Source organism: Cheilinus undulatus, linkage group 7 (assembly GCF_018320785.1).
Source record: "Cheilinus undulatus linkage group 7, ASM1832078v1, whole genome shotgun sequence".
NCBI classification, from domain to species: domain Eukaryota; kingdom Metazoa; phylum Chordata; class Actinopteri; order Labriformes; family Labridae; genus Cheilinus; species Cheilinus undulatus.
Window position 1 is genome coordinate 30538780 of NC_054871.1, and position 14262 is coordinate 30553041.

General features: G+C 42.5%; 2 protein-coding genes across 3 annotated transcripts in view; both read right to left on the reverse strand.

Annotated features, from left to right (window-relative positions):
* Positions 1-8975, reverse strand: LOC121512339 (cytochrome P450 2J6-like). Its single transcript, XM_041791560.1, has 9 exons — positions 8772-8975; positions 8497-8659; positions 8097-8246; positions 7851-8011; positions 7423-7599; positions 5372-5513; positions 3666-3853; positions 1938-2079; positions 1-862 (listed from the first exon to the last, which is right to left on the reverse strand). The coding sequence occupies exons 1-9, from the start codon at positions 8973-8975 to the stop codon at positions 684-686; spliced, it is 1506 nt and encodes a 501-aa protein (XP_041647494.1). The 3' UTR covers positions 1-683.
* LOC121512340 (cytochrome P450 2H2-like) overlaps positions 8772-14262 on the reverse strand; it is a 19046-nt gene continuing 13555 nt past the window's right edge. For both annotated transcript variants that reach the window (XM_041791562.1, XM_041791561.1), the window contains exon 9: positions 8772-8884. The gene's annotated coding sequence lies outside the window, so the exon portion shown is untranslated. The remainder of the gene's footprint in view (positions 8885-14262) is intronic.

Sequence of the window (14262 nt, forward strand, 5' to 3'; positions counted from 1 at the left end):
CTGCTGCAAAAGGGAGCAGATATTTTTATGTTACACTGACAATAATGTCAACTGAACATTACCAGAATCTCCGTTTGTGAGTCTGTTTGAGAATTTAATGTTATAATGAGAACAAGACCTTGCCAAGTATCTTTAATCACCAAACTACACAAGTCACTTCAATCACATCAGAAAACACATTTATAAAAACAACCATTATTGAGCTTTATGAGACAGCGCAATTTAAAAAGTAAATTAAAATGACATTAAAGGGATTCAGGGTCACAGTACAAACCAGTGCTTTAAATCTATCATTATTAAAGTTTATGGCAGACCAAAAGGCCAAAGAAGGGGATTGAAATTGAGCTAATTTTCCAAGGAAAACAGAAGACAAATCATTAATTTCTTGATTTTAAATATGAGTTTAAAGAATAAAATTCCAGCTTGAGCGAAGGTAGAAAAAAAAAAAACTAGATTTAAAACTATGTTTTAAAGCCCACCTGGACAGTGAAGGTGCACAACAAAACTCAGAAAGGGAAAGTTATAACACACTTACTCCTTTAAAGGGGTATTAGCAGGGGCTCTGCGAATAATTTGATCCAAAATATAAGGAAAATATCAGTTTGTAAATGGTCTTTAAACCCTTCAGTGATACCAAAGAAATGAGACTATTGCTTTTGGGGATTCTTTGTCAATCACAGCTTCTACATGCGTGGCGTTGCACAGATTTCATAATGACATGGAGCCAGAGTGATCCCATAGATGAAGTCCAGCACTGGTTTCACCCCAGCAGGCATGGAAAAGGTGAAGTGCTGCATGAATGAGGTGAAAAAAAGAAAAAGCTCCATCTTTGCCAGGTTCTCACCAAGACACAGCCGCTTTCCTAAAATGGGTAAACAAAAGAAAGTCATTTTCATGAGGTCTTTAGAAGCTAGACTTACTATTTTTCTCGTGACCATTTGTAATTTTGATCAACTTTGTGGTCTGACCTAACCTTCCAAAGCAGATGGATTTGTAGGTTATTAACAATAATACTGGATTATATCACGGGAAAAAACTACAGCAGGAACACAGCGTAGATAAAAGGCAACTGGAATCAAATTAACACTGTGCTGAATTCTATTGATAAATCTGTAAACTGATTCATCACCTGTTAAAAAGATATAAAGTAAATATTGGTCACAGACTCGGTGCTAACTTAAAAACAAAGTGAAGTGAATGGACTGACTTGATACGCTTGATGTTGCTGGAGTGCAAAGCCCTTTTGGCATTGTTCACAGTTTTTTAAACCAATGCTAATGTAAAGAGTATATTTGAAGTCTTATTCTTGTAAACATTCTTAATCAGTACCATTTGCACTGAGCACAGGCTCTCTTGATATCACATGCTGACAACAGAAACTCATTAAGGGTGGGGATGCACATTATGAGCTCTGCAGATTACCCATAATGCAACAGTGTGACTACAGTAGTCTTGACCAAGCCATAAATAACACATATCACTCCAAGTTGGCTCCAAGTTGCTAGTTGCATCAAATTCAGAACTTTGCTGCTGGCTGACAAACCACTACAAAAGTGGCCCTCACCTACCTGAACCCCCTTCTCCACGTTTACACTCCCTCCTGCCTACTATGCACTATTGATGAAAGACACCCTGCTTTGCCTCCATAACAAAACTCTAAGTTAGCAATATTGCCTGTCAATTTGTCTTCAATCATGTTAAAAAATTTACAGATCTGCAGATCACATGTGTTTTAAACAGTGGAAGTTGGTCTGTCTTTTGCGCCATCAGTAAAACTTTTCACTTATTTAAAGTATAGAGGCGCCCAGTTCTTGAGTGTGTCATTCAAGAATATTGATAAAGACCATCTTAGTCATTAATGTTAGCAAAAACCAGGCCTCAGGCCCCTGTTATAGCAATTAAAGATATTGATGAAGAATGGCTGTGTTGCTCCTTACCTGCAGAGAAAGGGATGAAAGCAGCCTGCTTCACAAACTTGCCCTCCTCATTCAGAAAGTGTCTGGGGTTGAAGGTGAAGGGTGTCTCCCATTCATTCTTGTCAAATAGGGCCGTGGTCAAATTGGGAATGACTGTAATCCCCTGTTGATTAGGATTATGATCACATTGTCACTTTTAAGGTCAAAATACAACAGGACATAATCAGCAATTAAGATAAGTAATTTTCGAGCTGTAATGTAATCCAATCCAAACGTGTTTGGTCTTTGAAATTTTTACAGGACATTCTCCCAGAAGCTTTGTGGCTTGTCAGTATGCATTTTGGCTAATTCCAGTCTGGCTTTTTTTATGATTTGCTTTTAACAGTGGAGTCTTCCTCTGTTGTCTTCTAGGGCTGTCGCAATATACCGATATTGATGATAATCGTGATATCAAAAAATAAAATTTCAATATCATGTTAAAAATGTGCATATGATAACATCGTGTAAATGATCCAGTGCCACTTGAACACAGTTTGGAAACAGAATGGAAACAGAAAAAGAAAAATATGCCAGGGATTGTTCAGTAGACATTGGATTATTCCAGAGTTATTAGTTGTCATTCTTCAGTTGCACACAAATGCGTCCCCTGCTAACCACAAATGATTTTGTTTCAGTTAATATTGTAGTTATAGCAGATGTTGCACCTTGTTGCACCTTTTCTGTTTATCAGTTCATTTGGTTACCTTTTAACTAGCTATCGAGTGCAATTGCACTTTTATATATGCAGTTGTACAGTTACTGTTTTCATATTGTCTCAGTACCTCCTTAGACAGGTATTTTGAGTGTAAGTCATCTGTCAAAAGAGAGAACACAACATAAATAAAGTTAAAGATAAATTTGATTGATTGTCCCATTATTATTTAAATTTTTAGTGATATCGTGATAATATCGTTATTGAGACATTTTTTGCTCATGATAATCGTGAAGTGAAAATCTGATATCGTGACAGCCCTATTGTCTTCTATTAAGTCCACTTTGGCTCAAACAGCGATGGATGGTGTGTTCTGACACTGATGTACCTTGGAGTTCATTTCCAATTTCTTTGGAAGTTGTTCTTGGCTCTTTGGTTACCATTCGTATTATCAGTCTCTTCAATTTGTCAAAAATTTTCCTCTTGCAGCCACGTCCAGGGAGGTTGGCTACAGCCCTCTAGACCTTAAACTTCTGAATAATATCTGCAACTGTAGTCACAGGAACGTCAAGCTGGTCTTATAGCCTCTACCTTTAACATGCTTATCTATAATTTTCTTTCTTATCTCCTGGGACAACTGTCTCCTTAGCTCTCTGTGGTCCATGTTCAGAGTGGTACACACCATGATACCAAACAGTACAGAGACTACATTTCCCCCTTTAAATAGGCAGAATGACTGATTACAAGTTTGAAGACATCTGTGATGCTAGATACAGTAAACACCTTAGCTTAACATGACCCTTTGGTCAAATTATATTCAATCTTTTGTAGGGGTACCATCCATTTTATCCAGGCCAGTTTCATTAGTTTGTTTTTGAACCACAATTCAAAAGCAATGTCTGATTTTCATGAGTTAATTTTCAGTAAATTCTTTTTTATCATTTCTCTTGTCAGTTTCAAGTTATTTCAGAGAGCATTGTGGGTTATTCTTTCTTCAACAGAAGGGTATCAGTAATGTTGTCCACGTGTGAATATCGTTTGTATTTCAAATAAATTACCTTTGGGATAGTGTAGCCTCTCAGCTGGACATCTTTGTTGGTCATATGTGGCAAATTGAGAGGAACTATGTTGCTCATCCTCTGGACCTCATGGATGACTGCTTCAGTATAGGGCAGGTTTACACGATCTTCCATTGATGGTGGCCTGGACTGTCCAATAACTCTGTCTATTTCAGCCTGGACTTTTGCTGTGAGGAATTGAAATGGACAACAGTATTTCATCACCAAGAGTAAATATATAAGATATATAAGATCTGGAAAGAGATTAAGTGTGAGGGGTTGTATATGCCAGGCATAACTAATCATTCATCTCTTTCTCCTGTAACTGCATTTGTAACAGTTTTACCATTTTTCAGTGTTTATGTGCACTAGTATTTGTCTTGAGATTATTTTGTCAGTGTTAACAACAAAAGAATGGTAAAAGTTCGTTTAGAGCTTCATTGTATGTGTTGACTTTTTGGTGATCATTGCTTCAGCCTAGGGGCTGCAGTGTGGGGAGATCAAGCGGCAACCTCCCGTCCTAAAAAATAAAGCCAATGCGGAAGTGCAAAAAATTTGCAATACTGCCAGTGCCCACTTAAGGCTGGCTGCAGGAACGCCAGAATTCCTGTCTGGACACATGTTAAACAGAGGGTTTTTACACTAGAAATAAACTGTTTTGCAGCTTAGTTCAAAAAACCAAATGTGTCTCATTACCTCCACCAAGGAGGTTATGTGATGGGCAGGGTTTGTTTGTTAGTTAGTTTGTTTGTTAGCAACATAACTCAAAAAGTTCTGGATGGATTTTGATGAAATTTTTCAGGAAATGTCAGAAATGGCATAAGGAAGAACTGATTAGATTTTGGGAGTGATCCGGATCACCATCTGGATCCAGCATTTTTTTAAAGGATTCTGTACCATTGGGAGATAGCATCTAATTTGATTGACAGAGAACTTGACAGGCAGAAACTACGATTCTGTCAACCAGAATACTAGCTGGCTGGCTGACAGGAAGTCGCGCTTAGTGGGTGGGCTGTTAGGTTGATCTAAAGTTTGGTTGAGACCACGATTTCAACATGGAAGCCGCTGTGATTTGGTTTCAAGAGCTGTTTGAGTCCGCCTATTTTAAGACTGACATCACACAGGGTTTGTCAAGTTCTTTCTACAGGGGGGATCACGCTCTATTTCTTCATGTAATACAGATGAATGAACAAGGCAGTCGCACGTGTGTTTCTTGGTTCTTTACCCACTGCTAGTATTTCCTTTTTAAGGTAAATATTGTACTTTTCTGTTGCAGTGTAAAACCTACATTATTGTAGCTCAGCACAGATGATGAATATTGTGTTACTGTGATGCTATGTCTGGAAATGTACATGTTTATGATGAGTGAAGAAGGCAGTCACACGTGTGTTTCCTGGTTCTTTACTCACAACTAAGATTCCCTTTTTAAGGGTACAACATAAACACATTGGCTTTTGCAGTTTAAGTGGATTGAGAGACGTGTTTCTTTTTATCAAACAAGTCATGTGATCATATCTTTTTTATGTTTGTGGCATAAAGTATAAGTCAAGGACATTGGTGTCTCTAATACAATTGCATTGTTTTGATAGCTGATTTTTGTTGCGGAAAAAAAAGACCACCAATTAATTTATGGCACCCTTGCCAGAATGGTATGGTATGCCAGAACTGTCCTTGTACAAAAAAAAAAAAAAAAAAAAAAATCTTACTCTGGATCTCAGGGTACTTTGCCATGTGGAGGAAAGCCCAGCGGAGGGTGGTGGATGTGGTCTCAGAACCAGCCAAGAAAAGATCCAAGACACATTCTACCAAGTTCTCTTCATCAAAAGTGCTGTCATTCCTCCCCTTGTTCTGAGAGTATAAAACAAAACATGTCAAAATAAATATTGAGAACAATTTCACACAGCACAACAACACAGGTGTCTTACTGTTTCTACCTGATGCAGTTGTCATTTTTATGCCCAGTACTGATTTTGATCTATAAGCAAATGAACAAGCCATTCTGAATAAAACACACGATACTTGTGCCCTATAAAGAGGATCAGCGTTCAGTGAAGAAATCCATAATCCATTACTAGTTGCCTTCACAAGTCAACCGTGCCGACTGATGGGTAGAAAGAAGGTTTCGTCCAGTTATTCCCTCAACACCTCCAGAGAGCTGAACAGTGATCTCCAGCGTCCCAGAGCCACCCGCCCCCATGCTGGCTCTCACCATCCCCCATGCCAACACATCATCTTACCTATCAAACCACATGGCCCACACAGCCTCAACAGCATGCCACCTTCAACAGACCCAGGCTCTGTACATGCAAGCTCCAGGTAGTGACAATGCTGATGCTACCTTCCTTAGCACCACTCATGATTACAGTGCAGCAATTATAGTACAAACATTACATATAAATAAGAGAAAAAATAAGGGGGAAATGAGAAAGACTAGAAGATAGGAGAGAGAGAGAGAGAGAGAGAGAGAGAGAGAGAGAGCAAGCTTAGCAATAGGGTGGGGGAGGCAGAGCTAAGGGTGTGGTACCCTGACGTGGGCTAACACAGACCCCCGCCTGGCGTGGCTTTGCGCTCTCCTAACTTTCCATCCTTGCTGTTCAGCTTCTGCTCCTAAATCTGCATATCTCAGCTTCTTCCTTTCATAAGCTTCCTCCACAGAATCTCCCAAGGAACCGTCAGCTCTATAAAATAAACAATGCGCTGACTGGCAGACCATAGCACTATGTCAGGCCTAAGATTGGTGCTATGTCCTGTGGCACAACAAGTTTCCCTAAATCTAACTGCATCTACCAGTCCTTAGCATCCTTTGACTGGCCTGACTGGTGCCTACCTAAAAACCTGCCTCCTTTAACCTTCTCTCCTTCTTGGACAAACTGGATCATCCTCATTCCTGATTACATCCTGCATTCACCTGTCGCCTTCTGTTTTCAATTCCTGATGCTAGACTTTTCAAAACCCTGTCATGCCTCTATGTATATCTACCTTGTGACAGACTGATCTTACATCCTGTCAAAATGTGCCTCTAGGTTACTGTCTCGGAGCTCAAAGGACATGATGGGTCCCTGTCAACTCAGCACTTTAGGTTCTGGGGTGATGGTAGGATGTCATAGGTAGACCCTAACAGGAATTTGATCCACCTATCATCCATACTCCATAGGTCTCACCGACTCAGCTTCCTCTTCTCTACACTCTCCCAGTTCATCCACTGTCTCTGCTTAGCCTGAGCCACAGCTGTACCATATTGGTATCTCATAAACTGACTTGGGCCACATCAGTCTAAGAAATAGCCCAAACTGCAAACACCATAACTTCCACCTCCCCAGGAGCCCTGATTTATCAATCCTCCCTAATCCCTCCAATACATCTTTTCTAAACTGCTCATTTGCTCATATGAACTGCATCAGTTGATTTTCTGTCTACTTGATGCTGTGGAGCCCTTTGACCAATGTGGTCAGCAGAGGTACAGCAGGAGAAAGTTAGTACAACCAATATGGCAGCACCAGGGAAAGGACATTAGGAATGCAAGCAGGGCACGAACAACATGGAATATTTCACAATATATGGTATTACTCCGTGTAATGCAAAATGTTTAGAATTGCAATAATATTGAATTGTGACATGAGTATTGTGATAATATCGTATCGTGGGGCCACTAGTGATTCCCACCACTACAGAATAGGGCCAAAATCTTCATGAAAAGTTAACAGCTTCATAGATAGACCAGTGTTATTAATGCAAAATGTCCTTCAATGCCACTTACCATCTCTATCTCATTCAGGTAGCAGTCGATGTAGTCCCTTTGGTCTGAGGGATCCCAGTGCTGCTTGTGATCCTTAAGCTCTTCTCTTATGAAGTCCTTTATATCACTAGAAACCTTCAGGAATGTCTGATGTTGCCCTGGTATGTATCTCATCAGCTTAGGGAATGAGTTGTAAAACTGCAAAGGACAGCAGATTCAATGAATATAAGGAATTTCAACATTGTCCATTTTCATTAAAAGCAATGCTTAAGATTGGGTTTGAAAACAAAAATCAACCATATAACCATGTAAGCTTTTGTGAGCTCTAGTTGTTTATTCAAATGCAATGCCTTTATTAACCAGTTTGCACAGATGATAATTTCTGACTGACATATATAGCAAAACAATGGTACAGAACACTTATATTTAAGCAATAGAAATTGTCATACCTGTGCCCAAATTGATGTCTGACTCACAAAAAATTTTTGGAAGTCGCCTATCAGCGTCCTGAACTTCTTATCAGTGTATGCAAAGCGATGCCCGAAAACCATGGAGCAGATAATGTTGGAGACAGCGTTGTTTATGTGGAGGTGGGGATTGAAGGGCTTACCTCCACAGTAACACAAAAAATCAGAAGTTAATTTTTTAAAGCCATTTTCTCTTGCAGAATAAGCTGTTTTATACTTAATTCATACCTTCATAGCTCTTTAATTTCTTTAAACAATATGTTAATTCATCAAGAATCACAGGCTCAAGTGTCTTCTTGCCAAGTCCAAAATTTCTGAGGGTTGAAAGAGCAAAACGTCTCTGCTGCTTCCACAAGTGTCCATTACTTAAAACAACACCTGACGGGAGATATGGGAAAGTAATTACAGAAAAGCATGGCTGTTGAAGATTTTTTCTGATTATCAGTTCAGTGTTGTCAGCAATTGTCACTACCAAGAGAGCTCTAATGAACTCAAAAACAGTCAAAAAGAAGATATAGATCAAATACAGTTTTTGTCAGTTATTGACGCATAGTGCTCATCAACTAGCAAAGTACCCATCTAGGTATTCCCATCCATTAGTGCATTTATTGTTGTTGTGGACACTCACCTAGACCATTGGACATGTCCATATACAGAGGGAGGGGTGGACGGTCAGAAAAACTGCCCCCCTGATTTACAAGAGCTTCTTTCAGAACCCCAAAGCCATTCAAGACCACCATCCACTTCTGACCCATTCTCAGGCTGAACACATCTCCATATTTCCCTGATAACTGTGAGTGGATTTGAGAGAGGAGGAAAACTTGAGTTTGATTTGTGTGGAAAACATAAATACAGTTGTCAGTGTAAACTTTTTATAGTTGTTTTTATGTATTAAACACTCACCTGTGTCATACTCTCATGGGTCCTGCTGTGGTCTACAGAGAAGATGTTGCCAACGATAGGTAGAGCCCATGGTCCTGGAGGGAAGCTGGCTGGCTGGCGGTTCTTAATATAATCTATAGTGAGGATAAACATTGCAATGAAGAAAAGTAGAATTTTGACATCCCAGGTCACATAAGCGCCAACAACAGAAGACAGTGAATCCATCCTGCAAACCAGAGCTCAGGTCTCAGTGAATATGCTTTCCTTGCTTCTTCAATGAGAACAAGTCTTGTTTTGCCATGAACTATTTGGGAGGGTGAAGCTTTATTTCACAGAGGTCCACTGGTGAAATTGAACTCTGATCTATTTATTCACTGAAAAGGAATATCCAACGCTGTCATTAAAGGTGAGTCAGCAATTTTACTACTATGTCTCAATCCTGCTCTCAGTCTCTTTTTGGTCTCCATGCTACACACTCCTATTCTCTTGTGCTGTCCTCTTGCCCCCCTGACCCAGTTCCAGAGACTCCTACAGTTGCAGTGAGCCCATAAACACTGGGTCAATGTTTATGGGCTCACCACAGGGAAAGGTTTACAAATGGTATCCAGCAGTATAGGGTGGTGCGTGCATAAATGTAGATATACAACCCTTGGTCTTGCGTTTCACAAGTGGCACACACCTTAAAATTTCCTTGTCTAAACTGTATGTTTTATCAATGTTATCTGTTGTTGTCGTTGTTATTGTTATTATCATTGTATATTATTTTTTCACTTATAAGATTGATATATTTGATGATGGATGCTGGGTTGGATAGATGCTTTGGATGTTTTAAAATCAATGAATAATTATGACCTCAATATCAAGCAGAAATATCCTTATAATGATTTTTGCCAAAACCAGTGTTATTCCTTGCTTCTTGATGCACACTGCTGGTATCTGAAAGTACCATGTGCCAGTTAGCCTTGAAAGTCTTATATTAAAAAAAATCCTGCATAGCAAATTTCTCTTCGGTTTGGATGGTCCAAATGGATGGATGTTGAGCCAAATTAACGGCAAAGATATGGCCCACATTCAGAGGTGAGTAACGATCCAAATCTGACCCAAGTTTACAAAAGCCATGTCTGAACTGTTACAAAGCCAGGCCTCTCTAAGGACAATGCCAACTGTTAACAGGGTCAAGTGTTCTCTCACAAAGACGAGCCTGAGAAGAAATTCCCACTGATACTGAAGGTATGGCAGAATGCATCTGGTTACAATTTGGCCCACATATGTTTTGCAGAGGTGGGTTTTTTCTTGTCAGTAACCACACAGTCCAATCCTGTGCAGCAGAAGTATTCTGTCATATATCCTGTGGTGATGAACTGTTACTTTAATGTTCATTCTCCTTATTGTGTCACATGCTTTTGTTGTCAGAAAGATTAAGTACCTTCCTCTGCACTAAGGGTTGCCTCAGTGTCTTTTTCTGCAGTACCACTATGGGGCGCCAAAGCCAAAGATTTCAGCCAGGAACACTAAAGGGGAATTACTCACTAACTCTTAAGTGTGATCAACTTCACACGGTTCCACATCTAATTTTATTTAGCTAAGATAATGATGTAACTTAAAATACTTTATATTTTCCAATGGAACTACAAGGACGTGTTTCTGCTTTGACTCAACTTCAAATACCCAATGTCTATCAACATGGGGTTCTTCAAGCACTGTGTACAGAAATTCAGAGCCAGATGTTGTTTCCAAACAAATCTCCTCTTCTATGTTTCTTTTCTTTTGTAGATCACACTGAGTTTTCCCTTCAAGATACTTGGAAAAAAAGTGCTGCAACAAACTGAAGTCTACAGCAGAGGTTCTCAAACTTCTCAGGGCTAATAGAGCAGCAAATTTTCTAAGGACCCCCACATAACCCTCACACTGATTATACATGTTAACTGTCATTTGTACTCCTAGATGTTGTATTTTAAACTCTTGTAAGCTGAATAAAAGCTCTTGTCCAGTTGAGTGTGGCTTCTTACTTTTTGTGATCCTTTGAGTGTGGTGTTTTTTGTCGTTTTATTATCTTATTTTGGTTAGCTTCCGGTTCCGGAGGCTGTTTCTGGCTGCTAACTTTCTTTGCTTTCCCTGAGGCATTCACCCCTCCCCCCCTGGTGCTGTGGAGAGCGCACACCTGCAGCGAATCACTCATTGAGGATCACTATTTAGGACCTGCTGCAGCTCTCTTCAGCGCCTGAGTCTCGCCAACCTTACCTTACGGTAAACGTCAGCTCCAGGCTCCTTCTCTCGAGATCTCCCAGAGAAGTTTCCAGTGCTCTTTTTGAAGAACCTTTTTGAGTAATTTCCAGTGCTTGTATTTTGCTTCCTGTTGTTAACGTGCCTCTCCCTCTTCTTTCCAGTGCCTCCTGCCCTGATCACCGCAGCCAGCTCCAGCACACTCTCACTATCCCTTGGACTCCTGAGATCCCCCCTCCCTTCGTCACTTACCTGCACAATAAATCTGTTAAATCTGCTCCATTGTCTCCGCATCCTGAGTCCTACCATTACACCCATACAACAGAAGACTCAGGCCAGAAATGGACTCAGCGGACTCGGACACCCTGAAAACAGCAATCACTCACCAAGGACAACGTCTCGGCCAGCACGAATCCATTCTCAAAGGTATCATGCAATCTCTACAAACCCTCAACTCCCAGGTCTCCAACATCTCAGAACAGTTACTCTCAGCCACTCAGCCTCACCACCCTTCACCAGAGCCTCCACCTGTTAACAATCAGCCACCCTCAGTAGATCCTTCACCTTCACCTCCCCTCCCCCACTTTAGAGAGCCTCAAGTCCCTCACCCAGATTTTTTTTCAGGAGAGACTGGTAGCGCTAGAGGTTTTTTGTTACGTTGTTCCCTAGTGTTTGACCAGCAACCCTTGAGTTACCCCACTGACAGAGCTAAGATTGCTTTCGTTATGAACTTGTTACGCGGGAAGGCCTCCCACTGGGCCACTGCAGTGTGGCATAGTGAATCCCCAGTGTTAGCCTCTTATTCTGACTTTTCTAGTGAATTATGTCGCATCTTTGACCATCCCCTTCAGGGCCAAGAATCAGCTAAATGCTTATTTTCCCTCTCCCAGGGTTCTAAGTCTGTGGCAGATTTTTCTATTGATTTTCGCATTGTTGCTTCAGAGAGCGGGTGGGGGGAGGTGGAACTTAAGGGTGTGTTTTTGAGAAGCCTTTCAGAAGAACTTAAAGACGAACTAGCCTCTCGGGATGAGCCCGACTCCCTCGAGGGTCTTATATCTTTAGCCATTCGCATTGACAATCGCTTGAGGGAAAGGCAGAGGGAAAGGAGTCAGCGCAGGTCATTCAGGCCCCATCCTGTAGCACCCCCTTCTGGTCACGCCACTTCTCCCTCTCCTGTAAGACTGAGACCTCCCAGTGAGTTTTCCACTACCCCTGAAGACGAGCCCATGCAGTTAGGTCGCGCCAGGTTAACCCCTAGTGAACACCAAAGGCGTTTTAATCTTAGATTATGCATTTATTGTGGTCAAGCGGGCCATTTTCTTGCCAATTGTCCCCAGACGCCAAAAGAGAAGGCTCACCCGTGACCGAGGGCACTCGTGTGAGCCAGACCTCCTCTTCCTCTAGCCCTCCCCTGCGCATAGCTGTTCCCTCCAGTGTCCTTTGGGGGCGCGATTCCGTCCCCATACAAGCACTAGTTGATTCAGGAGCAGATGATAATTTCATTCAGGACAGCCTAGTTCAACAGCTCCAACTCCCCCTAGAACCCCTGTCTGCTCCCAAGAACGTCACCGCCTTAGACGGCCGACTCATTGCCAGAGTTACTCACCGGACTGTTCCGATAACCCTCATTATTTCTGGTAATCACCGTGAGAGTATCCAACTTTTTGTTATCCCTTCTCCTCATGCTCCCATTGTGTTAGGTCTCCCCTGGCTTCAGTTACATAACCCTCAGATCAATTGGAAAAACGCTACCATTACCAACTGGAGCGTCCATTGTCACTCCCACTGCCTCCGGTCTGCTATCCCCTCAGTTAGTCGCTCCCCTGTCGCTCCTGCTCCCCCCGATCTGTCCAATGTTCCCCCCGAGTACCATGACTTAGCACAGGTCTTTAGCAAGGAGTTAGCCGTCTCTCTTCCCCCGCATCGTCCTTACGACTGTGCGATTGATTTACTCCCTGGTGCATCCCTGCCTAGCAGTCGCCTCTATAACCTCTCCGCCCCTGAGAAATCGGCCATGGAGACGTACATTCATGATTCCCTGGCTACAGGTCTCATTCGCCCCTCCTCGTCCCCACTCGGGGCTGGATTCTTTTTTGTTAAAAAGAAGGACTCCACTCTGCGTCCCTGTATCGACTTCAGAGGCCTTAATGACATCACCGTCAAGAATAAATACTCTCTCCCTTTGATCGACCCCTCCTTTGAGCCTCTCTGCTCCGCCCAAGTGTTTTCTAAGTTAGATCTTAGAAACGCGTATCACCTCATCAGGATTAAGGAGGGGGACGAATGGAAAACTGCCTTTAAGACCCCCATTGGCCACTTCAAGTACCTAGTCATGCCCTTTGGACTCACTAACGCCCCCGCAGTTTTTCAGGCCCTCATTAACGATGTGCTCAGGGACATGTTAAACCGGTTCGTGTTTGTCTATCTAGACGACATTCTGATCTACTCTCGTTCTCTCCAGGAGCATCAACAACATGTCAGGCTAGTACTTCAGAGATTACTAGAGAACAAGTTATTTGTCAAGCCTGAGAAGTGTGAATTTCACACCCCTTCAGTGAGTTTTCTAGGGTTCATCATCGCCCAAGGACAGTTACAGCCTGACCCGGCTAAAATCCGGGCGGTTACTGAGTGGCCCATCCCTAGCACCCGCAAAGAGCTCCAGAGATTCCTAGGGTTTGCTAATTTTTATAGGAGATTCATTAGGGATTATAGTAGGGTGGCTGCTCCCCTCACTAGACTCACCTCCTCCAGCTCCCCCTATCGGTGGTCCCCAGAGGCTGCTGAGGCTTTCTCCCGCCTAAAGACTCTGTTCACCTCTGCCCCCGTCCTCAAGCACCCTGACTCATCCCTCCAGTTCGTGGTTGAGGTGGACGCCTCTGAGACCGGAGCTGGGGCGGTGCTTTCTCAAAGAGACCCCAAGACCCAGAAGCTTCACCCGTGTGCTTTCTTTTCTCGTCGGCTGTCCCCTTCTGAGAGAAACTATGACGTCGGGAATAGAGAGTTGCTGGCTGTGGTGTGGGCACTACAGGAGTGGAGGCACTGGCTGGAGGGCACGCAGCACCCTTTCATAATATGGACGGACCACAAGAACCTCGCCTACCTGCGCACAGCGCGCAGGCTGAACCCTCGTCAGGCTCGGTGGGCCCTTTTCCTCAGCCGCTTCCACTTCACCCTCTCCTACAGACCAGGATCCCGGAACACGAAACCGGACACCCTATCTCGTGTGGACTCTCCCTCTTGTGAAGACCGCGAGCCTGACTTCATCCTTCCCCTGTCCTGCATCGTCGGA